General features: G+C 51.0%; 1 protein-coding gene across 1 annotated transcript in view; it reads left to right on the top strand.

Annotated features, from left to right (window-relative positions):
- The window catches only part of ece2a (endothelin converting enzyme 2a), a 109592-nt gene extending 92935 nt beyond the window's left edge, over positions 1 to 16657 (top strand). The window contains exon 2 of the mRNA XM_031810182.1: positions 16182 to 16657. Coding sequence (XP_031666042.1) covers positions 16182 to 16469 — 288 coding nt within the window. The 3' untranslated portion in view covers positions 16470 to 16657. The remainder of the gene's footprint in view (positions 1 to 16181) is intronic.
- The last annotated feature ends 10843 nt before the right edge of the window (positions 16658 to 27500 follow it).

Here is a 27500-nt window from a genome sequence, read left to right as displayed (position 1 = left end):
TATCCTGAGGCCATCGCTGAGCAGAGGGAAGCATCTTGACTATCCTGAGGCCATCGCTGATCAGAGGGAAGCATCTTGACTATCCTGAGGCCATCGCTGAGCAGAGGGAAGCATCTTGACTATCCTGAGGCCATCGCTGAGCAGAGGGAAGCATCTTGACTATCCTGAGGCCATCGCTGAGCAGAGGGAAGCATCTTGACTATCCTGAGGCCATCGCTGAGCAGAGGGAAGCATCTTGACTATCCTGAGGCCATCGCTGAGCAGAGGGAAGCATCTTGACTATCCTGAGGCCATCGCTGAGCAGAGGGAAGCATCTTGACTATCCTGAGGCCATCACTGAGCAGAGGGAAGCATCTTGACTATCCTGAGGCCATCGCTGAGCAGAGGCAGCACAGAGTGACAGATGAGAAGAGAGGCGAGATGAATTGAAAGAGCAATGCCTTTGAGGATGTTACCTGGAAAGGAGAGAGGGGCAGAAGAAGCCATATCTGTCTTCTTAGAGGGCGTATCATATGTGCGTCCCTGTACTTCAGAAGCCTGCAGTCTGTGCTGAGTGAACGGGTAACAAGCTAAGATAGAGGGTTATTATACCGAGGTGATTATATTGTAGGTTCACACAGGAGTGAGTTCCCTTCACACAAACCCTCTCCTGCTCTTTCTATGAAACTAATACAAAGCTGTTTGAGAACTGCAGAACTCAGGATCAAATGGTAATATACCGTTTCAATTAAGAAAGTAATGCTGTTCTGTAACTTTGGCTCAAAGTTAGGCACATTTGGCAGGGACATAGTTTAACAAAACTAATGGAATGGGAATTGTCTGCAGAGTAGAGAGGGAGGAAATGGGCAGGTCCATGTGCTGTCCATTGACTGAATTTAAACTGTCCCATTACTCTGACAGCTAGATCTGGGGTGTCACCTGAGCCAGGGGGAGGAATTGGAGAAAGAGAAATATGGTGTTTTTATTTTGATTTGATCTAACTAGACAAGTCAGTTAAGAACAAATTATTATTTACAATGACGGCTTACCCCGGCCAAACCTGGACGGCGCTATTCTGCGCCGCATTATGGGACTCCCAATCACGACCGGTTTAGTGACCCCTCTAGCACTGAGATGCGCTGTCTTAGACCGCTGCACCACTCAGTAAGGACAGGAGGGATCAAATTAGTTGTTTCCTGGGTTAACACTTTGATCCAGCTTGTTGCCCATAGCCACAAATCTAGGATCAGCTCATCTTAACCTTTTACCATTAGGGATGGAGCAGCAATTCTGATCTTGAATCAGCTTATAAGGGCAACTTCATCCCATACTGACTAGAATAGTTTTGGTGTGGATGGCTAATTCCCATGGCTTGCTTTAACTTGTATCCCAAATTGCACTCTACTCCCTATATTTCACTATGGTCCCTGGTTAAAACATAGTATGCTACATAGGGAATAGAGTGCTATTTGGGATGCAGGCTTTGTTAATGGATCAGAAGTACATTCTGTGAATGGGGTTACCCATTTAAGTCTGTGATATAACCACTCACTACTCCCTGCAGAACACCATGACACACCATGACATCACACACACACACACACCTTCCTTTGTGTGTGTTGAGTCCATAGTGACGGTTACATGACCCAGATCCAGAGGAAAACTCCTTGGCAAGCTTGATGGATAGTTGGCGTTTTAAGTGGAGTGAGTCACACACATACTACGCTGTTATGAAGTGATGTCCTAGATGCAGCTGCTTGCAACAGGCACCTCATCATGATGATACACAGGATGTTGTGATGGAGAGGGTGAGTGGGTGGGGGAGAGGGTGGATGGGTGGGTGAGTTGGTGGGTGGGTGGGTGAGAGGGTGAGTGGGTGGGTGAGAGGGTGTGTGTGTGTGTGTGTGTGTGTGTGTGTGTGTGTGTGTGTGTGTGTGTGTGTGTGTGGAGGGTGGTGTAGTTTGAGTGTGTGTATATCAATGCATGATATTTAAGAGGAATATATTTCATGCAAATCTCATATTATGGTTCCATGGAGACCACTGGTGTGTTAGTGTTACTGTGTTAGTGTTAGTGTTACTGTGTTACTGTGTTACTGTGTTAGTGTTACTGTGTTAGTGTGTTAGTGTTACTGTGTTACTGTGTTTGTGTTAGTGTTACTGCGTTAGTGTGTTACTGAGTTAGTGTTACTGTGTTAGTGTTACTGTGTTAGTGTTACTGTGTTAGTGTGTTAGTGTTAGTGTGTTACTGTGTTAGTGTGCTAGTGTGTTACTGTGTTACTGTGTTAGTATGTTACTGTGTTAGTCTGTTAGTGTTACTGTGTTAGTGTTAGTGTGTTAGTGTGTTAGTGTTAGTGTTACTGTGTTACGGTGTTAGTGTGTTAGTGTTACTGCGTTAGTGTTTTACTGTGTTAGTGTGTTACTGCTATTGGATGTTACTGTGTTAGTGTTAGTGTGTTAGTGTTACTGTGTTAGTGTTAGTGTGTTAGTGTTACTGTGTTTGTGTTAGTGTTACTGTGTTAGTGTGTTAGTGTTACTGTGTTACTGTGTTTGTGTTAGTGTTACTGCGTTAGTGTGTTACTGAGTTACTGTGTTAGTGTTACTGTGTTAGTGTTAGTGTGTTACTGTGTTAGTGTGCTAGTGTGTTACTGTGTTACTGTGTTAGGTATGTTACTGTGTTAGTATGTTACTGTGTTAGTCTGTTAGTGTTAGTGTGTTAGTGTTAGTGTGTTAGTGTTAGTGTGTTAGTGTTACTGTGTTAGTGTGTTAGTGTTACTGTTACTGTGTTACGGTGTTAGTGTGTTAGTGTTACTGCGTTAGTGTTTTACTGTGTTACTGTGTTAGTGTGTTACTGCTATTGGATGTTACTGTGTTAGTGTTACTGTGTTAGCATTACTGTGTTAGTGTGTTACTGCTATTTGATGTTACTGTGTTTGTGTTACTGTGTTAGTGTTAGTATGTCAGTGTTGCTGTGTTAGTGTTAGTATGTTAGTGTTGCTGTGTTAGAGTGTTAGTATTAGTATGTCAGTGTTGCTGTGTTAGTGTTACTGTGTTAGTGTTAGTATGTCAGTGTTGCTGTGTTAGTGTTAGTATGTTAGTGTTGCTGTGTTAGTGTTAGTATGTCAGTGTTGCTGTGTTAGTGTTAGTGTTACTGTGTTAGTGTGTTAGTGTTACTGTGTTAGTGTGGTAGTATGTTAGTGTTACTGTGTTAGTGTGTTACTGTGTTAGTGTATTAGTGTTAGTGTTACTGTGTTAGTGTTAGTGTGTTACTGTGTTAGTGTTAGTGTGTTACTGTGTTCGTGTGTTAGTGTTACTGTGTTTGTGTGTTAGTGTTAGTGTGTTACTGTGTTAGTGTTGCTGTGTTAGTGTGTTAGTGTCACTGTGTTAGTGTTACTGTGTTACTGTGTCCGTGTGTCCGTGTGTTAGTGTTGCTGTGTTAGTGTGTTACTGTGTTTGTGTTACTGTGTTAGTGTTACTGTGTTAGTGTGTTAGTGTTACTGTGTTACTGTGTTACTGTGTTGCTGTGTTTGTGTGTTAGTGTTACGGTGTTAGTGTGTTCGTGTGTTAGTGTTGCTGTGTTAGTGTTAATGTGTTAGTGTGTTAGTGTTGCTGTGTTAGTGTGTTAGTGTTACGGTGTTAGTGTTACGGTGTTAGTGTTACGGTGTTAGTGTTACTGTGTTAGTATGATAGTGTGTAAGTCTTACTGTGTTCGTGTTACGGTGTTAGTGTGTTACTGTGTTAGTGTTACGGTGTTAGTGTGTTACTGTGTTAGTGTTACTGTGTTTTAGTGTTAGTGTGTTCGTGTTACTGTGTTAGTGTGTTCAGGTTACTGTGTTAGTGTTACTGTGCTAGTGTTAGTGTGTTACTGTGTTACTTTGTTAGTGTGTTTGTGTTAGTTATGATCACCACTTTATTTTAAGAATGTGAAATGTCAGAATAATAGTAGAGAATTATTTATTTCAGCTTTTATTTCTTTCATCACATTCCCAGTGGGTCAGAAGTTTACATACACTCAATTAGCATTTCGTAGCATTGCCTTTAAATTGTTTAACTTGGGTCAAACGTTTCGGGTAGCTTTTCACAAGCTCCCACAATAGGTTGGGTGAATCTTGTCCCATTCCTCCTGACAGAGCTGGTGTAACTAAGTCAGGTTTGTAGGCCTCCTTGCTCGCACACGCTTTTTCAGTTCTGCCCACATATTTTCTATGGGATTGAGGTCAGGGCTTTGTGATGGCCACTCCAATACCTTGACTTTGTTGTCCTTAAGCCATTTTGCCACAACTTTGGAAGTATGCTTGGGGTCATTGTCCATTTGGAAGACCCATTTGTGACCAAGCTTTAACTTCCTGACTGATGTCTTGAGATGTTGCTTCAATAAATGCACATAATTTTCCATCCTCATGACGCCATCTATTTTGTGAAGTGCATCAGTCCCTCCTGCAGCAAAGCACCCCCACAACATGATGCTGCCACCCCTGTGCTTCATGGTTGGGATGGTGTTCTTCGGCTTGCAAGCATCCCCCTTTTTCCTCCAAACATAACGATGGTCATTATGGCCAAACAGTTCTAGATTTGTTTCATCAGACCAGAGGATATTTCTCCAAAAAGTACAATCTTTGTCCCCATTGTCACGACTTCTGCCAAAGTCATTGCCTCTCCTTGTTCGGGCGGTGCTCGGCGGTCGACGTCACCGGTCTTCTAGCCATCATTGATCCATTTTTCATTTTCCATTGGTTTTGTCTTGTCTTCCCACACACCTGTTTTCAGTCCCACTGATTACCTGTTGTGTATATAACCCTCTGTTACCCTCATGTCTTTGTCAGAAATTGTTTTATTGTCAGTGTAGTTTTATGTTGTATAGGTGCGCGTCGGGTCCTCATACCCATGTTTGTTCATGTCTGTACATTTTTGTGTTATGGAGCATGTTACGTGGTCAATTATTAAAAGACTCCATTTACACTCCATTTTGACTCTCCTGCGCCTGACTTCCCTGCCACCTATACACACGACGCTGACACCCATGTGCAGTTGCAAACTGTAGTCTGGCTTTTTTATGGCGGTTTTGGAGCAGTGGCTTCTTCCTTGCTGAGCAGCCTGTCACGTTATGTCGATGTAGGACTCGTTTTACTGTGGATATAGATACTTTTGTACCGGTTTCCTCCAGCATCTTCACAAGGTCCTTTGCTGTTGTTCTGGGATTGATTTGCACTTTTTGCATCAAAGTACGTTCATCTCTAGAAGACAGAACGCATCTCCTTCCTGAGCGGTATGATGGCTGCGTGGTCCCATGGTGTTTATACTTGCATACTATTGTTTGTACAGATGAACGTGGTAACTTCAGGCGTTTGGAAATTGCTCCCAAGGATGAACCAGACTTGTGGAGGTCTACAATTTTGTTTCTGGGGTCTTGGCTGATTTCTTTTTTGATTTTCCAATGATGGCAAGCAAAGAGGCACAGAGTTTGAAGGTAGGCCTTCAAATACATCCACAGGTACACCTCCAGTTGACTCAAATGATGTCAATTTGCCTATCAGAAGCTTCTAAAGCCATGACATCATTTTCGGGAATTTTCCAAGCTCTTTAAAGGCACAGTCAACTTAGTGTATGTAAACTCTGGACCACTGGAATTGTGATTAAGTGAAATAATCTGTCTGTAAACAATTGTTGGAAAGATTACTTGTGTCATGCACACAGTAGATGTCCTAACCGACTTACCAAAACTATTGTTTGTTAACAAGAAATTTGTGTAGTGGTTGATAAACAAGTTTTAATTACTCCAGCCTAAGTGAATGTGAACTTCTGACTTCAACTGTATATAATTGGTTCTGAGTTTGTTTTTATATTTCAAGCTGCATGTCCTGATCGCTTCTGGGTGGAAAAAATAAACGTGCGCGCAATGGCGCACGCAGACGAACGCGTGCGGTCTGGTCAGCATGTAAGCGTTTCACTGGAAGGTCTACCTACACTACACCTGTTTCACTGTTCATTTGAAATGTGTTAAACCAGCTGGGGCAGCGTCTCTCCACTCTAGGAGCAGGTTGTCACTGGATCACAACAGTGTTGTTCTTGTCTATGATCCAACGATGAGCCACAACAGTGTTGTTCTTGTCTATGATCCAACGATGAGCCACAACAGTGTTGTTCTTGTCAATGATCCAACGATGAGCCACAACAGTGTTGTTCTTGTCTATGATCCAACGATGAGCCACAACAGTGTTGTTCTTGTCTATGATCCAACGATGAGTCACAACAGTGTTGTTCTTGTCTATGATCCAACAATGAGCCACAACAGTGTTGTTCTTGTCTATGATCCAACGATGAGTCACAACAGTGTTGTTGTCTATGATCCAACGATGAGCCACAACAGTGTTGTTGTCTATGATCCAACGATGAGCCACAACAGTGTTGTTGTCTATGATCCAACGATGAGCCACAACAGTGTTGTTGTCTATGATCCAACGATGAGCCACAACAGTGTTGTTGTCTATGATCCAACGATGAGCCACAACAGTGTTGTTGTCTATGATCCAACGATGAGTCACAACAGTAGGACAGTAACACTTGAGCTGAATTCCTGCAAATACTCTTTGTTGTTTCCCTCCAATTCTCTCATCCTTTCCCATGTTATTATTATTAAAAACATTTGAATCCCTTTGTTTGTATTTGTTTGTTTGTGTGTGTCTGGTGTGTAGTGGGTGGGGGGACTTCCCCCTGCATGCAGTCTCAGCAGTTGGCAACAAGGCAATTAACCCAAAACAATCTCATTAACAGAGAGGAGGAATTACAGCACACTAAGCCCCAATTACCTACCACACACACACACACACACACATACAAACGCACATCATCAAACTCACATCATCACATTCGTTTCTCATCACTGCATTCAACACTATGTTTTAGATGAGGTACTTTTGCACTAATCACATATTGTGCCATTGGTGCCCATGGCAGTGAACTCTGACGCATGTCTCCATATGTGTTTTGGTGACATAAGCATTCTAAGTGCTGAGCCCCTAGGTCATACAAGCCCTGTAAATGGAACACGTTCATCTCAGTGATATGAATCATGTGTTAGGACACAGTGATGGTTCATCTCAGTGATATGAATCATGTGTTAGGACACAGTGATGGTTCATCTCAGTGATATGAATCATGTGTTAGGACACAGTGATGGTTCATCTCAGTGATATGAATCATGTGTTAGGACACAGTGATGGTTCATCTCAGTGATGGTTCATCTCAGTGATGGTTCATCTCAGTGATATGAATCATGTGTTAAGACACAGTGATGGTTCATCTCAGTGATAGGAATCATGTGTTAGGACACAGTGATGGTTCATCTCAGTGATATGAATCATGTGTTAAGACACAGTGATGGTTCATCTCAGTGATATGAATCATGTGTTAAGACACAGTGATGGTTCATCTCAGTGATATGAATCATGTGTTAGGACACAGTGATGGTTCATCTCAGTGATATGAATCATGTGTTAGGACACAGTGATGGTTCATCTCAGTGATATGAATCATGTGTTAGGACACAGTGATGGTTCATCTCAGTGATATGAATCATGTGTTAGGACACAGTGATGGTTCATCTCAGTGATATGAATCATGTGTTAGGACACAGTGATGGTTCATCTCAGTGATATGAATCATGTGTTAAGACACAGTGATGGTTCATCTCAGTGATATGAATCATGTGTTAGGACACAGTAATGCATTCATTGAAATGGCACCCACTTCTTATCTTCTTTCATTCACCTGCTCTCATTTGAAAACACCAGGGATTGAAGCTATATACAGGTAGTACCAGGACTATAACACCAGGGATTGAAGCTATATACAGGTAGTACCAGTACTATAACACCAGGGATTGAACAATATACAGGTAGTACCAGTACTATAACACCAGGGATTGAAGCTATATACAGGTAGTACCAGTACTACAACACCAGGGATTGAAGCTATATACAGGTAGTACCAGTACTATAACACCAGCGATTGAAGCTATATACAGGTAGTACCAGTACCATAACACTAGGGATTGAAGCTATATACAGGTAGTACCAGTACTATAACACCAGGGATTGAAGCTATATACAGGTAGTACCAGTACTATAACACCAGGGATTGAAGCTATATGCAGGTAGTACCAGTACTATAACACCAGGGATTGAAGCTATATACAGGTAGTACCAATACCATAACACCAGGGATTGAAGCTATATGCAGGTAGTACCAATACCATAACACCAGGGATTGAAGCTATATACAGGTAGCACCAGTACTATAACCCCAGGGATTGAAGCTATATGCAGGTAGTACCAATACCATAACACCAGGGATTGAAGCTATATACAGGTAGTACAAGTACTATAACCCCAGGGATTGAAGGACCAATAGGGAAGGAAACAGTCCAGAGGACTTGCTTTGTGAATGAAGGGAAAGGAGATGGAAGCCACTTTAGACTGTTGAGATGCACACTTTAACCTTAGACTATTGAGATGCAACCTTTAATATTAGACTACTGAGATGCAACCTTTAACATTAGACTACCGAGATGAAACCTTTAACATTAGACTATTGAGATGCAACCTTTAACATTAGACTATTGAGATGCAACCTTAAACAACCTTTAACATTAGACTATTGAGATGCAACCTTTAACATTAGACTACTGAGATGCAACCTTTAACATTAGACTACCGAGATGAAACCTTTAACATTAGACTACCGAGATGAAACCTTTAACATTAGACTATTGAGATGCAACCTTTAACATTAAACTATTGAGATGCAATCTTTAACATTAAACTATCGAGATGCAACCTTTAACCTCTCTGGGACAAGCGAGCGTCCCACCTCGACAACAGCCAGTGAGTTTGCAGGGCGCCAAATTCAAAACAACAGAAATCCCATCATTAAAATTCCTCAAACATACAAGTATTATCCACCATTTTCAAGATAAACTTCATGTAAATCCAACCACATTGTCCGATTTCAAAAAGGCTTTACTGCGAAAGCACACCGTGCGATTATGTTAGGTCAGCACCTAGTCACAGAAAACCATACAGCCATTTTTCCAGCCAAAGAGAGTAGTCACAAAAAGAAAAATGGTGGAAATAGAAATAGAGATAAAATGAATCACTAACCTTTGATGATCTTCATCAGATGACACTCATAGTACTTCATATTACACAATACATGTATGTTTTGTTCGATAAAGTTCATATATATATCCAAAAATCTCAGTTTAAATTGGCGCGTTATGGTCAGAAATGCATTGTCTCAAACAAACATCCGATGAAAGTGCAGAGAGCCACATCAAATTACAGAAATACTCATCTTAAACATTGATAAACTATACAAGTGTTATGCATGGAAATATAGAAAATCTTCTCCTTAATGCAACCTCTGTGTCAGATTTCAAAAAGGCTTTACAGAGAAAGCACACTTTGTGATTATGTTAGGTCAGCACCTAGCCACAGAAACCCATACAGCCATTTTCCAACCAAGGAGAGTGTCACAAAAGTCAGAAATAGCATTAAAATAAATCACTTACCTTTGATGATCTTCATCTGGTGGCACTCCCAGGTCTCCATGTTAGACAATAAATGTTTGTTTTGTTTGATAATGTCCTTCTTTATGACCAAATACCTCCTTTTTGTTTGCGTGTTTTGTCCAGTAATCCAAATGCTTAATAAGGCGCGTGCACTAAGTCCAGATGAAAGGTTTTTCAAATGTACAATAAAAGTTAGTAGAAACATGCCAAACGATGTTGAAAATCAATCCTCCGGTTGTTTTTGTCATAAATAATCAATAATATTTCAACCGGACAAATGCTTCGTCAATAGGAAAGGAGAATCATAGAAAGGCGCGTTCCCAATCAGGTGCATGGCTGATGAATGGAAATTTCCACTGGCCTCTCATTGAAAGTGCTGTATCTCCCTCATTTTTCAGAGTAAAAGCCTTAAACAATGCCTAAAGACTGGCCACATGTAGAAGAAGTGAACTGGGTCCTTAGTCTTTGTATGGTGGATCGGCTTTCAATGGAAAAACAGCCTTTCAAAATAATAGTACTTCCTGGTTGGATTTTCCTCGGGTTTCACCTGTCATATCAGTTCTGTTATACTCACAGACATTATTGTATAGTGTTTTCTATCCAAATCTGCTAATTCTATGTATATCCTATCTTCTGGGCCTGAGTAGCAGGCAGTTTAATTTGGGCACGCTTTTCATCCAAAAATCAGAATGCTGCCCCCTACCTTAGTGAAGTTAACATTAGACTATTGAGATGCAACATTTAACCTTATACTATTGAGATGCAACCTTTAACATTTGACTATTGAGATGCAACTTTTAACATTAGACTATTGAGATGCAACATTTAACATCAGACTATTGAGATGCAACCTTTAACCTTAGACTATTGAGATGTGACCTTTAACATTAGACTATTGAGATGCAACCTTTATCATTAGACTATTGAGATGCAATCTTTAACATTAGACTATTGAGATGCAACCTTTAACATTAGACTATTGAGATGCAACTTTTAACCTTAGACTATTGAGATGTGACCTTTAACCTTAGACTATTGAGATGTGACCTTTAACATTAGACTATTGAGATGCAACCTTTAACATTAGACTCATGACAGTCTTCTGTTTGTCATCAAGTGCATATAAGGACTCCCTGGGGTTATTAAGCAATAAACTTGCTCTATGCCACTGCTCACAGCCATGTTCACTGCCAAGAATATGATGCGCAAGAGTGTTTCCAACTGTCAGTATCTAACTATGCATGGAAATACGTTTGATGCCTTTTCTTTCAGACCACCGTGATAAAACATTGAAGGAATATTTGAAGCAAACATTGATAGAACATTTGAAAAGATGTAGTGCATTTTTTCACCAGTCTTTCAATTCCCTTTTTTACCTCCGGCACAAGAACTAGAGGATGGTAAAACTCCTTTCTGTCTTCCTCCCTTCCTTCTGATATTTATCTTCCTCTTTTCTCCCTTTCTCTTTTCCCACTGCCCTCTTTCCTCTCTCTGTCTCTCTTTCTGTCTCTATCTCTCTCTGTCTCTCTCTCTCTCTGTCTCTCTCTCTCTCTCTCTCTCTGTCTCTCTGTCTCTGTCTCTCTCTCTCCCTCTCTCTCTCTGTCTCTCTCTGTCTCTTTGTCTCTGTCTCTCTCTCTGTCTCTCTCCCTCTCTCTCTCTGACTCTCTCTGTCTCTTTGTCTCTGTCTCTCTCTCTGTTTCTCTCTCTCTCTCTCTCTCTCTGTCTCTCTATATCTCTCTCTATCTCTCTGTCTCTGTCTCTCTTTCTGTCTCTCTCCCTCTCTCTCTCTGTCTCTCTATATCTCTCTCTATCTCTCTCTGTCTCTCTCTGTCTCTCTCTCTGTCTCTCTCTCTGTCTCTCTCTGTCTCTCTCTGTGTCTCTCTCTCTGTCTCTTGCCCTCTTCTCTCTCTCTCGCTCTCTCTCCGTGTCTCTCTCCCTCTCTCTCTCTCTGTCTCTCTCCCTCTCTCTCTCTGGCTCTCTCTCTCTGTCTCTCTCTCTGTCTCTCATGGTCACCGTAGGTTGTTAATAATGAATGTGTATCCTGCTAGCTGGGGGAGATGGATCATGTAAGAGGGTGAGATTCTCCCCCTCCCTCTTCTCCTTTTTTTTTCTTCTCTGCTCTTCTCCTCTATTCTCCACTTCTCATCTTCTCTCCTCTATCTCCACTTCTCATCTTCTCTCATCTTCTCTCCTCTATTCTCCACTTCTCATCTTCTATTCTCCACTTCTCATCTTCTCTCATCTTCTCTCCTCTATTCTCCACTTCTCATCTTCTATTCTCCACTTCTCATCTTCTCTCCTCTATTCTCCACTTCTCATCTTCTCTCCTCTATTCTCCACTTCTCATCTTCTCTCATCTTCTCTCCTCTATTCTCCACTTCTCATCTTCTCTCATCTTCTCTCCTCTATTCTCCACTTCTCCTCTTCTCTCATCTTCTCTCCTCTATTCTCCACTTCTCATCTTCTCTCATCTTCTCTCCTCTATTCTCCACTTCTCATCGTCTCTCCTCTATTCTCCACTTCTCATCTTCTCTCATCTTCTCTCCTCTATTCTCCACTTCTCCTCTTCTCTCATCGTCTCTCCTCTATTCTCCACTTCTCATCTTCTCTCTTCTTCTCTCCTCTATTCTCCACTTCTCATCTTCTCTCTTCTTCTCTCCTCTATTCTCCACTTCTCATCTTCTCTCTTCTTCTCTCCTCTATTCTCCACTTCTCATCTTCTCTCTTCTTCTCTCCTCTATTCTCCACTTCTCATCTTCTCTCTTCTTCTCTCCTCTATTCTCCACTTCTCATCTTCCCTCCTCTATTCTCCACTTCTCATCTTCTCTCTTCTTCTCTCCTCTATTCTCCACTTCTCATCTTCTCTCTTATTCTCTCCTCTATTCTCCACTTCTCATCTTCCCTCCTCTATTCTCCACTTCTCATCTCTTCTCCTCTTTTTCTCACTTCTCTCCTCTCCTCTTCTCCTCACTTCTCCTCTCCCAGTGCTCCTCTCTCTCATGCCCTCTCTCTGTACTGACGTACCTATCGTTCACTACACCACCTTGCAACACATTGCATTACATTGAATTAAATCACTTTCTTTCATGTGAGCTCCGTAGAGGCTCCTCTGATCTTCAAGGCCCTGCACTGCCATACCATAATGTACACTACACGGCGTTGCATGGCAACACGTTGCATTAGGTTGTGTTTAGAGCCCTGTCACTGAACTGCTTCACAATTCCATCCTGGGCATGATACTACAATGTATTTCTTTCTACTATAAGTTGCCTCCTCACACATCAGCACAGTGGAGGCTGATGAATCTACAGAGTCTGTGAGGACTGTAAATGGATTTCACGATCTCCTGAAGTCTGGTTAACCTTCTCTCCTTGTAGTTCCCCATTGTCCCACTGTATACTTTGTGGACTGAATGGCACTGAACACTGTGTGTGTGTGTGTGTGTGTGTGTGTGGGTGTGTGTGTGTGTGTGTGTGAGTGTGTGTGTGTGTGTGTGTGTGTGTGTGTGTGTGTGTGTGTGTGTGTGTGTGTGTGTGTGTGTGTGTGTGTGTGTGTGTGTGTGTGTGTGTGTGTGTGGGTGTGTGTGTGTGTGGGTGTGTGGTGTGTGGGTGGGTGTGTGTGTGTGTGCGTACTTGTGTTTGCATTTTGTGGGCATGCTTATTTATAGATGTTTTCATGTTTGCTTTTCTGGTGCTGAAGGCTCCCTCATCTGTATGTATGTTCCAGTGACAACGTGCAGCTCACACACACACACATAACACACATTTCAATGATGTTTAAACCCCAGCTTTTATTCATCCTACAGACCCCTGGTGACTTGAACCTTTCTTCAGTTTCCTCTCCCTGGTCTCCTCTCCCTGGTCTCCTCTCCCTGGTTTCCTCTCCCTGGTCTCCTCTCCCTGGTTTCCTCTCCCTGGTCTCCTCTCCCTGGTTTCCTCTCCCTGGTCTCCTCTCCCTGGTCTCCTCTCCCTGGTTTCCTCTCCCTGGTCTCCTCTCCCTGGTCTCCTCTCCCTGGTCTCCTCTCCCTGGTCTCCTCTTCCTGGTTTCCTCTCCCTGGTCTCCTCTCCCTGGTCTCCTCTCCCTGGTCTCCTCTCCCTGGTCTCCTCTCCCTGGTTTCCTCTCCCTGGTCTCCTCTTCCTGGTTTCCTCTCCCTGGTCTCCTCTCCCTGGTCTCCTCTCCCTGGTCTCCTCTCCCTGGTCTCCTCTCCCTGGTTTCCTCTCCCTGGTCTCCTCTCCCTGGTTTCCTCTCCCTGGTCCCCTCTCCCTGGTCTCCTCTCCCTGGTTTCCTCTCCCTGGTCTCCTCTCCCTGGTTTCCTCTCCCTGGTCTCCTCTCCCTGGTCTCCTCTCCCTGGTCTCCTCTCCCTGGTTTCCTCTCCCTGGTCTCCTCTCCCTGGTCTCCTCTCCCTGGTCTCCTCTCCCTGGTCTCCTCTCCCTGGTCTCCTCTCTCTGGTTTCCTCTCCCTGGTCTCCTCTCCCTGGTCTCCTCTCCCTGGTTTCCTCTCCCTGGTCTCCTCTCCCTGGTTTCCTCTCCCTGGTCTCCTCTCCCTGGTCTCCTCTCCCTGGTCTCCTCTCCCTGGTCTCCTCTCCCTGGTCTCCTCTCCCTGGTTTCCTCTCCCTGGTCTCCTCTCCCTGGTTTCCTCTCCCTGGTCTCCTCTCCCTGGTCTCCCTCACACCTACTCATTCCAGAGGGGAGGAACATTCTACGTTGTAGAATAATAGTGAAGACATCAAAACTATGAAATAACTCCTATTGAATCATGTAGTGACCAAAAAAAGTGTTAAACAAATCTAAATGCGGTGGCAAGAAAAATAATGTGAACCTTTAGAAATGACCTGGAATCTGCATGAACTGGTCATAACAATGAGATCTGATCTACATCTAGGAATGTGAACCTTTAGAATGACCTGGAATCTGCATGAACTGGTCATAACAATGAGATCTGATCTACATCTAGGAATGTGAACCTTTAGAATGACCTGGAATCTGCATGAACTGGTCATAACAATGAGATCTGATCTACATCTAGGAATGTGAAACTTTTGAAATGACCTGGAATCTGCATGAACTGGTCATAACAATGAGATCTGATCTACATCTAGGAATGTGAAACTTTTGAAATGACCTGGAATCTGCATGAACTGGTCATAAAAATGAGATCTGATCTACATCTAGGAATGTGAAACTTTTGAAATGACCTGGAATCTGCATGAACTGGTCATAACAATGAGATCTGATCTACATCTAGGAATGTGAACCTTTAGAATGACCTGGAATCTGCATGAACTGGTCATAACAATGAGATCTGATCTACATCTAGGAATGTGAAACTTTTGAAATGACCTGGAATCTGCATGAACTGGTCATAACAATGAGATCTGATCTACATCTAGGAATGTGAACCCAACTCAGGTCATTACAGTTTAAGGTGATGAGAGCGTACCCCTCTCTCTCTCAGGTCATTACAGTTTAAGGTGATGAGAGCGTACCCCTCTCTCTCTCAGGTCATTACAGTTTAAGGTGATGAGAGCGTACCCCTCTCTCTCTCAGGTCATTACAGTTTAAGGTGATGAGAGCCTACCCCTCTCTCTCTCAGGTCTAGTCTGTCTATAGATCAGTCCTGCTCTACCTGACTGCCACTGCCCACTCTTTTAGCTACAGTACCACAGAGGAAAGATTCATGATACAATACAAATATGCTTGTCTAACACTCTCTTCTTTCTCCCATCCTCTCTCTCCCATCCTCTCTCTCCCATCTTCTCTCTCTCTCCCATCCTCGTTCTCCCATCCTCTCTCCCCCATCCACTCTCCCCTCTCTCTCTCTCTCTCTCTCTCTCTCTCTCCCATCCACTCTCCCCCATCCACTCTCCCCTCTCTCTCTCCCATCCTCTCTCTCCCAACCTCTCTCTCGCTTCCTTTCTCCCCTCTCTCCCCTCTCACGCTCTCACTCTCCCTCTCTTCTCTCCCCCTTCTCTCTCCCCTCTTTGTCTCTCTTTCTCACTTTCTCCCCCTCTCTCTCCCTCCTCTCTCTCTCTCTCTCTCTCTCTCTCTCTCTCTCTATTCTCACCCTCTCTCTCCCCATGTCTTGCTCTTTCTCACTCTCCCTCCCTCGCTCTCTCTTCTCTCCCCCTCTCTCTCTCCCCTCCTCTCGCTCTCTCTCTCTTCTCCCACTCTCTCTCCCCTCCTCTCGCTCTCTCTCTCTTCTCCCACTCTCTCTCCCCGTGTCTTGCTTTTTCTCACTCTCTCCCCTCTCTCATGCTCTCTCTTCTCTCCCCCTCTCTCTCTCCCCCCTCTCACTCTCTATCTCTTCTCCCCCTCTCTCTCCCCTCTCTCTCTACTCTCCCCCTCTCTCTCCCCTCTCTCTCTTCTCTCCCCCTCTCTCTCTCCCCTCTCTCTCTTCTCCCCCTCTCTCTATCCCTGTGTCTTGCTCTTTCTCACACTCTCCCCCTTTCTCACTCTCTTCTCTCCCCCTTGCCCTCTCTCTTCTCTCCCCCTTGCCCTCTCTCTTCTCCCTCTCTCTCTCTCCCCGTGTCTTGTTATACTCACTCTCTCCCCTTTCTCGCTCCCCTCCCCTCTCTCTCCCATCTCTCTTCCCCATCTCTCATTTTCTCTCTTTCTTCCCCTTCTCTCTCTCTCCAGATCAGTCGTGTTTTAAAACCGGGAGGTCGTTTCCTGTCTGTAACCTTCGCCCAGCCTCACTTCAGGAAGCGCCTCTATGCTCGCCATGACTACTGCTGGTCTGTACGTACCCGTAGCTACGGAGACGGCTTCCAATACTTCCTGTATGTGCTGACCAAAGGGGAGGAGCTTAGTCCAGATGATGCCACACTGGAGAGAAGGTTATTGGAGGAGGCCCAAGATCTCCCCAATGAGGTCAGGACCCAGGAAGCAGACACTGAGTCCTTCCTGTATTGTATTGACCTATAGGATACAGAATCTCAATGGACTCTACAACAGGCTACAAGTGACTTATGTTTGCCATTATGCCAAACACTGTTTTTATCCACTGTGGATTTTTAACCAGTTGTTATACTGTGATACATCTTTAGGATTATGTCATGTATGCCTTGTTTTATTAAGTGAAAACATCTTTGATTAAAACTACTTAAAGGCCAGTCATTTCTGTATCATTGGTGTTCCGTCAAATCCTCATTATATTGTTTAGCTAATTATCCATCATTGGAGGTTTTGTGAGACCCCACACTACAAGCTCCTCCGGACAGTCTGTATAACAGTCCATTAACATGACACCAGCATCCTCCTGGTATTTGTCATTGAAAATCAGATCAGATGAAGCTGTTGCTGTAGCTGTAATATAAAGCGCAGGGCCATGGAGAGAGGAAAGGCCATGGAGAGAGGAAGGGCCATGGAGAGAGGAAGGGCCATGGAGAGAGGAAGGGAGCGCAGGGCCATGGAGAGAGGAAGGGCCATGGAGAGAGGAAGGGCCATGGAGAGAGGAAGGGAGCGCAGGGCCATGGAGAGAGGAAGGGAGCGCAGGGCCATGGAGAGAGGAAGGGAGCGCAGGGCCATGGAGAGAGGAAGGGCCATGGAGAGAGGAAGGGAGCGCAGGGCCATGGAGAGAGGAAGGGCCATGGAGAGAGGAAGAGAGCGCAGGGCCATGGAGAGAGGAAGGGCCATGGAGAGAGGAAGGGAGTGCAGGGCCATGGAGAGAGGAAGGGAGCGCAGGGCCATGGAGAGAGGAATGGCCATGGAGAGAGGAAGGGCCATGGAGAGAGGAAGGGAGCGCAGGGCCATGGAGAGAGGAAGGGAGCGCAGGGCCATGGAGAGAGGAAGGGAGAGCAGGGCCATGGAGAGAGGAAGGGAGCGCAGGGCCATGGAGAGAGGAAGGGCCATGGAGAGAGGAAGGGAGCGCAGGGCCATGGAGAGAGGAAGGGAGGGCAGGGCCATGGAGAGAGGAAGGGAGGGCAGGGCCATGGAGAGAGGAAGGGAGCGCAGGGCCATGGAGAGAGGAAGGGAGCACAGGGCCATGGAGAGAGGAAGGGAGCGCAGGGCCATGGAGAGAGGAAGGGAGCGCAGGGCCATGGAGAGAGGAAGGGAGCGCAGGGCCATGGAGAGAGGAAGGGAGCGCAGGGCCATGGAGAGAGGAAGGGAGCGCAGGGCCATGGAGAGAGGAAGGGCCATGGAGAGAGGAAGGGAGTGCAGGGCCATGGAGAGAGGAAGGGCCATGGAGAGAGGAAGGGAGCGCAGGGCCATGGAGAGAGGAAGGGCCATGGAGAGAGGAAGAGAGCGCAGGGCCATGGAGAGAGGAAGGGCCATGGAGAGAGGAAGGGAGCGCAGGGCCATGGAGAGAGGAAGGGAGCGCAGGGCCATGGAGAGAGGAAGGGAGCGCAGGGCCATGGAGAGAGGAAGGGAGCGCAGGGCCATGGAGAGAGGAAGGGAGCGCAGGGCCATGGAGAGAGGAAGGGAGCGCAGGGCCATGGAGAGAGGAGGAGCCAGGGCCATGGAGAGAGGAAGGGAGGGCAGGGCCATGGAGAGAGGAAGGGAGGGCAGGGCCATGGAGAGAGGAAGGGAGCGCAGGGCCATGGAGAGAGGAAGGGCCATGGAGAGAGGAAGGGCCATGGAGAGAGGAAGGGAGCGCAGGGCCATGGAGAGAGGAAGGGAGGGCAGGGCCATGGAGAGAGGAAGGGAGCGCAGGGCCATGGAGAGAGGAAGGGAGCGCAGGGCCATGGAGAGAGGAAGGGAGCGCAGGGCCATGGAGAGAGGAAGGGAGAGCAGGGCCATGGAGAGAGGAAGGGAGCGCAGGACCATGGAGAGAGGAAGGGAGCGCAGGGCCATGGAGAGAGGAAGGGAGCGCAGGGCCATGGAGAGAGGAAGGGAGCGCAGGGCCATGGAGAGAGGAAGGGAGACGCAGGGCCATGGAGAGAGGAAGGGCCATGGAGAGGAGGAAGGGAGCGCAGGGCCATGGAGAGAGGAAGGGCCATGGAGAGAGGAAGAGAGCGCAGGGCCATGGAGAGAGGGAAGGGCCATGGAGAGAGGAAGGGAGCGCAGGGCCATGGAGAGAGGAAGGGAGCGCAGGGCCATGAGAGAGGAAGGGAGAGCAGGCCATGGAGAGAGAAGGGAGCGCAGGGCCATGGAGAGAGGAAGGGCCATGGGAGAGGAAGGGCCATGGAGAGAGGAAGGGAGCGCAGGGCCATGGAGAGAGAAGGGCCATGGAGAGAGGAAGAGAGCTCAGGGCCATGGAGAGAGGAAGGGCCATGGAGAGAGGAAGGGAGCGCAGGGCCATGGAGAGAGGAAGGGCCATGGAGAGAGGAAGGGAGCGCAGGGCCATGGAGAGAGGAAGGCCATGGAGAGAGGAGGGAGCGCAGGGCCATGGAGAGAGGCCAGGGCCATGGAGAGAGGAAGGGAGCGCAGGGCCATGGAGAGAGGAAGGGCCATGGAGAGAGGAAGGGCCATGGAGAGAGGAAGGGAGCGCAGGGCCATGGAGAGAGGAAGGGCCATGGAGAGAGGAAGGGAGCGCAGGGCCATGGAGAGAGGAAGGGCCATGGAGAGAGAGGAAGAGAGCGCAGGGCCATGGAGAGAGGAAGGGCCATGGAGAGAGGAAGGGAGCGCCAGGGCCATGGAGAGAGGAAGGGAGCGCAGGGCCATGGAGAGAGGAAGGGAGCGCAGGGCCATGGAGAGAGGAAAGGAGCGCAGGGCCATGGAGAGAGGAAGGGAGCGCAGGGCCATGGAGAGAGGAAGGGAGCGCAGGGCCATGGAGAGAGGAAGGGAGCGCAGGGCCATGGAGAGAGGAAGGGCCATGGAGAGAGGAAGGGAGCGCAGGGCCATGGAGAGAGGAAGGGAGGGCAGGGCCATGGAGAGAGGAAGGGAGGGCAGGGCCATGGAGAGAGGAAGGGAGCGCAGGGCCATGGAGAGAGGAAGGGCCATGGAAGAGGAAGGGCCATGGAGAGAGGAAGGGAGCGCAGGGCCATGGAGAGAGGAAGGGAGGGCAGGGCCATGGAGAGAGGAAGGGAGCGCAGGGCCATGGAGAGAGGAAGGGAGCGCAGGGCCATGGAGAGAGGAAGGGAGCGCAGGGGCCATGGAGAGAGGAAGGGCCATGGAGAGAGGAAGGGAGCGCAGGACCATGGAGAGAGGAGGGAGCGCAGGGCCATGGAGAGAGGAAGGGAGTGCAGGGCCATGGAGAGAGGAAGGGAGCGCAGGGCCATGGAGAGAGGAAGGGAGCGCAGGGCCATGGAGAGAGGAAGGGAGCGCAGGGCCATGGAGAGAGGAAGGGAGCGCAGGGGCCATGGAGAGAGGAAGGGAGCGCAGGGCCATGGAGAGAGGAAGGGAGAGCAGGGCCATGGAGAGAGGAAGGGCCATGGAGAGAGGAAGGGAGCGCAGGGCCATGGAGAGAGGAAGGGCCATGGAGAGAGGAAGGGAGCGCAGGGCCATGGAGAGAGGAAGGGCCATGGGAGAGAGGAAGAGAGCGCAGGGCCATGGAGAGAGGAAGGGCCATGGAGAGAGGAAGGGAGCGCAGGGCCATGGAGAGAGGAAGGGAGCGCAGGGCCATGGAGAGAGGAAGGGAGAGCAGGGCCCATGGAGAGAGGAAAGGGAGCGCAGGGCCATTGGAGAGAGGAAGGGCCATGGAGAGAGGAAGGGCCATGGAGAGAGGAAGGGAGCGCAGGGCCATGGAGAGAGGAAGGGCCATGGAGAGAGGAAGAGAGCTCAGGGCCATGGAGAGAGGAAGGGGCCATGGAGAGAGGAAGGGAGCGGCAGGGCCATGGAGAGAGGAAGGGCCATGGAGAGAGGAAGGGAGCGCAGGGCCATGGAGAGAGGAAGGGCCATGGAGAGAGGAAGGGAGCGCAGGGCCATGGAGAGAGGAAGGGCCATGGAGAGAGGAAGGGAGCGCAGGGCCATGGAGAGAGGAAGGGCCATGGAGAGAGGAAGGGCCATGGAGAGAGGAAGGGAGCGCAGGGCCATGGAGAGAGGAAGGGCCATAGGAGAGAGGAAGGGAGCGCAGGGCCATGGAGAGAGGAAGGGCCATGGAGAGAGGAAGAGAGCGCAGGGCCATGGAGAGAGGAAGGGCCATGGAGAGAGGAAGGGAGCGCAGGGCCATGGAGAGAGGAAGGGAGCGCAGGGCCATGGAGAGAGGAAGGGAGCGCAGGGCCATGGAGAGAGGAAAGGAGCGCAGGGCCATGGAGAGAGGAAGGGAGCGCAGGGCCATGGAGAGAGGAAGGGAGCGCAGGGCCATGGAGAGAGGAAGGGAGCGCAGGGCCATGAGAGAGGAAGGGCCATGGAGAGAGGAAGGGAGCGCAGGGCCATGGAGAGAGGAAGGGAGGGCAGGGCCATGGAGAGAGGAAGGGAGGGCAGGGCCATGGAGAGAGGAAGGGAGGCAGGGCCATGGAGAGAGGAAGGGCCATGGAGAGAGGAAGGGCCATGGAGAGAGGAAGGGAGCGCAGGGCCATGGAGAGAGGAAGGGAGGGCAGGGCCATGGAGAGAGGAAGGGAGCGCAGGGCCATGGAGAGAGGAAGGGAGCGCAGGGCCATGGAGAGAGGAAGGGAGCGCAGGGCCATGGAGAGAGGAAGGGCATGGAGAGAGGAAGGGAGCGCAGGACCATGGAGAGAGGAAGGGAGCGCAGGGCCATGGAGAGAGGAAGGGAGTGCAGGGCCATGGAGAGAGGAAGGGAGCGCAGGGCCATGGAGAGAGGAAAGGGAGCGCAGGGCCATGGAGAGAGGAAGGGAGCGCAGGGCCATGGAGAGAGGAAGGGAGCGCAGGGCCATGGAGAGAGGAAGGGAGCGCAGGGCCATGGAGAGAGGAAGGGAGAGCAGGGCCATGGAGAGAGGAAGGGCCATGGAGAGAGGAAGGGCCATGGAGAGAGGAAGGGAGGGCAGGGCCATGGAGAGAGGAAGGGAGCGCAGGGCCATGGAGAGAGGAAGGGCCATGGAGAAAGGAAGGGCCATGGAGAGAGGAAGGGAGCGCAGGGCCATGGAGAGAGGAAGGGAGGGCAGGGCCATGGAGAGAGGAAGGGAGCGCAGGGCCATGGAGAGAGGAAGGGAGCGCAGGCCATGGAGAGAGGAAGGGAGAGCAGGGCCATGGAGAGAGGAGGGAGCGCAGGACCATGGAAGAGGAAGGGACGCAGGGCCATGGAGAAGAGGAAGGGAGCGCAGGGCCATGGAGAGAGGAAGGGAGCGCAGGGCCATGGAGAGAGGAAGGGAGCGCAGGGCCATGGAGAGAGGAAGGGCCATGGAGAGAGGAAGGGCCATGGAGAGAGGAAGGGAGCGCAGGGCCATGGAGAGAGGAAGGGCCATGAGAGAGAAGGAGAGCGCAGGGCCATGGAGAGAGGAGGGCCATGGAGAGAGCGAGGAGCGCAGGGGCCATGGAGAGAGGAGGGCCATGGAGAGAGGAAGGGAGCGGCAGGGCCATGGAGAGAGGAAGGGCCATGGAGAGAGGAAGGGAGCGCAGGGCCATGGAGAGAGGAAGGGCCATGGAGAGAGGAAGGGAGCGCAGGGCCATGGAGAGAGGAAGGGAGGCGCAGGGCCATGGAGAGAGGAAGGGAGCGCAGGGCCATGGAGAGAGGAAGGGAGAGCAGGGCCATGGAGAGAGGAAGGGAGCGGCAGGGCCATGGAGAGAGGAAGGGCCATGGAGAGAGGAAGGGCCATGGAGAGAGGAAGGGAGCGCAGGGCCATGGAGAGAGGAAGGGCCATGGAGAGAGGAAGAGAGCTCAGGGCCATGGAGAGAGGAAGGGCCATGGAGAGAGGAAGGGAGCGGCAGGGCCATGGAGAGAAGGAAGGGCCAGTGGGAGAGAGGGAGGGAGCGCAGGGCCATGGAGAAGAGGAAGGGCCATGGAGAGAGGAAGGGAGGCGCAGGCCATGGAGAGAGGATGGGCCATGGAGGAGGAGGAAGGGAGCGCAGGGCCATGGAGGAGAGGAAGGGCCCATGGAGAGAGGAAGGGAGAGGAAGGGGCGCAGGCCATGGAGGAGAGAAGGGGCCATTGGAGGAGGGGAAGGAGCGCAGGGCCAGGAGAGAGGAAGGGCCATGGAGAGAGGAAGAGAGCGCAGGGCCATGGAGAGAGGAAGGTGCATGGAGAGAGGAAGGGAGGGCAGGGCCATGGAGAGAGGAAGGGAGCCGCAGGGCCATGGATGAGAGGAAGGAAGCGAGGGCCATGGAGAGAGGAAGGGAGCGCAGGGCCATGGAGAGAGGAAGGGAGCGCAGGGCATGGAGAGAGGAAGGGAGCCGCAGGGCCATGGAGAGAGGAAGGGCCATGGAGAGAGGAAGGAGCGCAGGGCCATGGAGAGAGGAAGGGAGGGCAGGGCCATGGAGAGAGGAAGGGAGGGCAGGGCCATGGAGAGAGGAAGGGAGCGCAGGGCCATGGAGAGAGGAAGGGCCATGGAGAGAGGAAGGGCCATGGAGAGAGGAAGGGAGCGCAGGCCATGGAGAGAGGAAGGGAGGGCAGGGCCATGGAGAGAGGAAGGGAGCGCAGGCCATGGAGAGAGGAAGGGAGCGCAGGGCATGGAGAGAGGAAGGGAGCGCAGGGCCATGGAGAGAGGAAGGGCCATGGAGAGAGGAAGGGAGCGCAGGACCATGGAGAGAGGAAGGGAGCGCAGGGCCATGGAGAGAGGAAGGGAGTGCAGGGCCATGGAGAGAGGAAGGGAGGCGCAGGGCCATGGAGAGAGGAAGGGGAGCGCAGGGCCATGGAGAGAGGAAGGGAGCGCAGGGCCATGGAGAGAGGAAGGGAGCGCAGGGCCATGGAGAGAGGAAGGGAGAGCAGGGCCATGGAGAGAGGAAGGGCCATGGAGAGAGGAAGGGCCATGGAGAGAGGAAGGGAGGGCAGGGCCATGGAGAGAGGAAGGGAAGCGCAGGGCCATGGAGAGAGGAAGGGAGCGCAGGGCCATGGAGAGAGGAAGGGAGCGCAGGGCCATGGAGAAAGGAAGGGAGAGCAGGGCCATGGAGAGAGGAAGGAGCGCAGGGCATGAGAGAGAAGGGCCATGGAGAGAGGAGGAGCGCAGGGCCATGGAGAGAGGAAGGAGCGCAAGGGCCATGGAGCGAGGAAGGAGCGCAGGGCCATGGAGAGAGGAAGGGAGCGCAGGGCCATGGAGAGAGGAAGGGAGCGCAGGGCCTGGAGAGGGAGGGAGCGCAGGCATGGAGAGAGGAAGGGGAGCAGGGCCATGGAGAGGGAGGGAGCGCAGGGCCATGGAGAGAGGAGGGAGCGCAGGGCCATGGAGAGAGGAAGGGAGCGCAGGGCCATGGAGAGAGGAAGGGAGCGCAGGGCCATGGAGAGAGGAAGGGAGGGCAGGGCCATGGAGAGAGGAAGGGAGCGCAGGGCCATGGAGCGGGAAGGGAGCGCAGGCCCATGGAGAGAGAAAGGGAGCGCAGGGCCATGGAGCGAGGAAAGGAGCGCCAGGGCCATGGAGAGAGGAAGGGAGCGCAGGGCCATGGAGAGAGGAAGGGAGCGCAGGGCCATGGAGAGAGGAAGGGGAGCGCAGGGCCATGGAGAGAGGAAGGGAGCGCAGGGCCATGGAGAGAGGAAGGGAGCGCAGGGCCATGGAGAGAGGAAGGGAGCGCAGGGCCATGGAGAGAGGAAGGAGCGCAGGGCCATGGAGAGAGGAAGGGAGCGCAGGGCCATGGAGAGAGGAAGGGAGCGCAGGGCCATGGAGAGAGGAAGGGAGCGCAGGGCCATGGAGAGAGGAAGGGAGCGCAGGGCCATGGAGAGAGGAAGGGAGCGCAGGGCCATGGAGAGAGGAAGGGAGCGCAGGGCCATGGAGCGAGGAAGGGAGCGCAGGCCCATGGAGAGAGGAAGGGAGCGCAGGGCCATGGAGCGAGGAAGGGAGCGCAGGGCCATGGAGAGAGGAAGGGAGCGCAGGGCCATGGAGAGAGGAAGGGAGCGCAGGGCCATGGAGAGAGGAAGGGAGCGACGGCTCCGTTGATAAAGTAGAAATCATTTATTTTTCATTCTTTGCTGAAATGTAATTACTGTCTATTTTTAAGACATCAAAATAAGGTTTCTGATGTCTCAGCAGACAGTCTCTTCTCTTTCTGCTGAGGTTGCTGCTGAGATTTGCAAATATTTGGTTAAAATAATTATTTATGGGAACATAATTCAATGCAATAAATATGAACTGCCATTTTGCTGTGTGTAGTGTGGAAGTGTTGATATATGGGTCGTTATATGACAGATGCTTATGCCGGCATAACTAATGTTGATGTTGTGTAACTAGCATCTACCTTAATGCATACAACCATGTTGTGCCTCAACAGTCAATACTGCTTGATAGTGTGAGTGTTCAAACACTCAGGGGACCTTGTTGAGAAGAAACAACTGAACTCATTAAGAACCTCTCAGTGCCAATACACAACCTGTACACACACACACACACACACAGGGCTCTACTTTAACAAACTTAACGCAAAGGTAAATCGAAGCTCAGGCACAGTGCTATAGGTTCAGGAGTGTGTCTGAAATATTTGAGCTATTTTCACTATTACAATTATCAATTGGCCAATCAGAACGTGCTCCATGGCCCCTCATTGGCCAATCAGAACGTGCTCCATGGGGAAATATGTGGTTGCTTCAAGTTGTGTATTTATGGTCTTCTGTGTGTTGCCTTGGAATCAACACCAATTCCAATGTTAGTCCGTTATAGTTTGTTAAATGGCTTTCAGAAACAAAATAGCAAAATGTACACCTATCTTTGCTAAATATCTTAACTTGAACACAAGTTCAATTGCATGACATAGTAGCATTCCCACTGACATAGGGGCCAGGCCTACACAGCATTCCCACTGACATAGGGGCCTGCTGTAAATTGCGTTTTGGCTGAGCATGGACATGTCAAACATTGTCAATAAGCAAGATTACATTCATTATTGATAAGGCCTAAAAAGAGAGCAAATAACTCTAATCCTCCCCCTGCCTCCCCTCTGTCCTCCCCCTGTCCCCCTCTGTCCTCCTCCTGTCCCCCTCTTCCTCCCCCTGTCCCCCTCTGTCCTCCCCCTGCCTCCCCTCTGTCCTCCCCCTGTCCCCCTCTGTCCTCCCCCTGCCTCCCCTCTGTCCTCCCCCTGTCCCCCCTCTGTCCTCCCCCTGTCCCCCTCTGTCCTCCCCCTGCCTCCCCTCTGTCCTCCCCCTGTCCCCCTCTGTCCTCCCCCTGCCTCCCCTCTGTCCTCTCCCTGTCCCCCTCTGTCCTCCCCCTGTCCCCCTCCGTCCTCCCCTCTGTCCTGTCCTCTTCCATCCTCCCCCTGTCCCCCTCCGTCCTCCCCCTGTCCCCTTCCGTCCTCCCCCCGCCTCCCTTCCGTCCTCCCCCTGTCCCCCTCCATCCTCCCCTTGTCCCCCTCCATCCTCCCCCTGTCCTCCCCCTGTCCCCTTCCATCCTCCCCTGTCCCCCTCCGTCCTCCCCCTGTCCCCCTCCATCCTCCCCCTGCCCCCCTCTGTCCTCCCCCTGTCCCCCTCCGTCCTCCCCCTGCCTCCCCCCTGTCCCCCTATGTCCTCCCCTCTGTCCTCCCCCTGTCCCCTTCCATCCTCCCCCTGTCCCCCTCCGTCCTCCCCCTGCCTCCCTTCCGTCTTCCCCCTGTCCCCCTCCGTCCTCCCCCTGTCCCCCTCCGTCCTCCCCCTGCCTCCCCTCTGTCCTCTCCCTGTCCCCCTCTGTCCTCCCCCTGTCCCCCTCCGTCCTCCCCTCTGTCCTGTCCTCTTCCATCGTCCCCCTCCGTCCTCCCACTGTCCCCCTCCATCCTCCCCCTGTCCCCCTCCATCCTCCCCCTGTCCCCCTTCCATCTTCCCCCTGTCCCCCTCCGTCCTCCCCCTGCCTCCCTTCCGTCTTCCCCCTGTCCCCCTCCGTCCTCCCCCTGTCCCCCTCTGTCCTCCCCCTGTCCCCCTCCACCCTCCCCCTGTCCCCCTCCGTCCTCCCCCTGTCCTCCCCCTGTCCCCTTCCATCCTCCCCCTGTCCCCCTCCGTCCTCCCCCTGTCCCCCTCCGTCCTCCCCCTGTCCCCTTTCGTTTTCCCCCTGCCTCCCCCTCTGTCCTCCCCCTGTCCCCTTCCGTCCTCCCCCTGCCTCCCCTCTGTCCTCCCCCTGTCCCCCTCTGTCCTCCCCTCTGTCCTCCCCCTGTCCCCTTCCATCCTCCCCCTGTCCCCCTTCCGTCCTCCCCCTGCCTCCCCTCTGTTCTCCCCCTGTCCCCCTCCGTCCTCCCCTTGTCCCCCTCCATCCTCCCCCTGTCCCCCTCTGTCCTCCCCCTGCCTCCCCCCTGTCCCCTTCCATCCTCCCCCTGTCCCCCTCCGTCCTCCCCTGCCTCCCCCCTGTCCCCTTCCATCCTCCCCCTGCCCCCTCCGTCCTCCCCTCTGTCCTCCCCCTGTCCCCTTCCGTCCTCCCCCTGCCTGTCCCCCTTCATCCTCCCCCTGTCCCCCTCCGACCTCCCCCTGTCCCCCTCCGACCTCCCCCCTATCCACTCCATCCTCCCCACCGCCCTCCATTGTCCAACTCTACATCTGACTGGCTGATTGGGTGTTATGGTGTTTCCAGGGTGATGGTGTGGGGTGGCAAACAGGCTGACACCCAGCTGGTTATGTAACTAAGTGGCAGGGGGATCAATATTGATAATGGATGATTTAACACTGGCAGGGTACCAGGCTATCAGCAGGGCTGGAGGGAGGAGGAAGAAGGTACACTTCTGATGAGATCATGGGATAGTCTGTGTGAGGGGAGGAGGTGTAGTTAGTCTGTGTGAGGGGAGGAGGTGTAGTTAGACTGTGTGAGGGGAGGAGGTGTAGTTAGACTGTGTGAGGGGAGGAGGTGTAGTTAGACTGTGTGAGGGGAGGAGGTGTAGTTAGACTGTGTGAGGGGAGGAGGTGTAGTTAGACTGTGTGAGGGGAGGAGGTGTAGTTAGACTGTGTGAGGGGAAGAGGTGTAGTTAGTCTGTGTGAGGGGAGGAGGTGTAGTTAGACTGTGAGGGGAGGAGGTGTAGTTAGACTGTGTGAGGGGAGGAGGTGTAGTTAGACTGTGTGAGGGGAGGAGGTGTAGTTAGACTGTGTGAGGG

The sequence above is a fragment of the Oncorhynchus kisutch genome, linkage group LG30 (genome assembly GCF_002021735.2).
Source record: "Oncorhynchus kisutch isolate 150728-3 linkage group LG30, Okis_V2, whole genome shotgun sequence".
NCBI lineage: Eukaryota > Metazoa > Chordata > Actinopteri > Salmoniformes > Salmonidae > Oncorhynchus > Oncorhynchus kisutch.
This window is presented reverse-complemented; position numbering and strand designations above follow the sequence as displayed.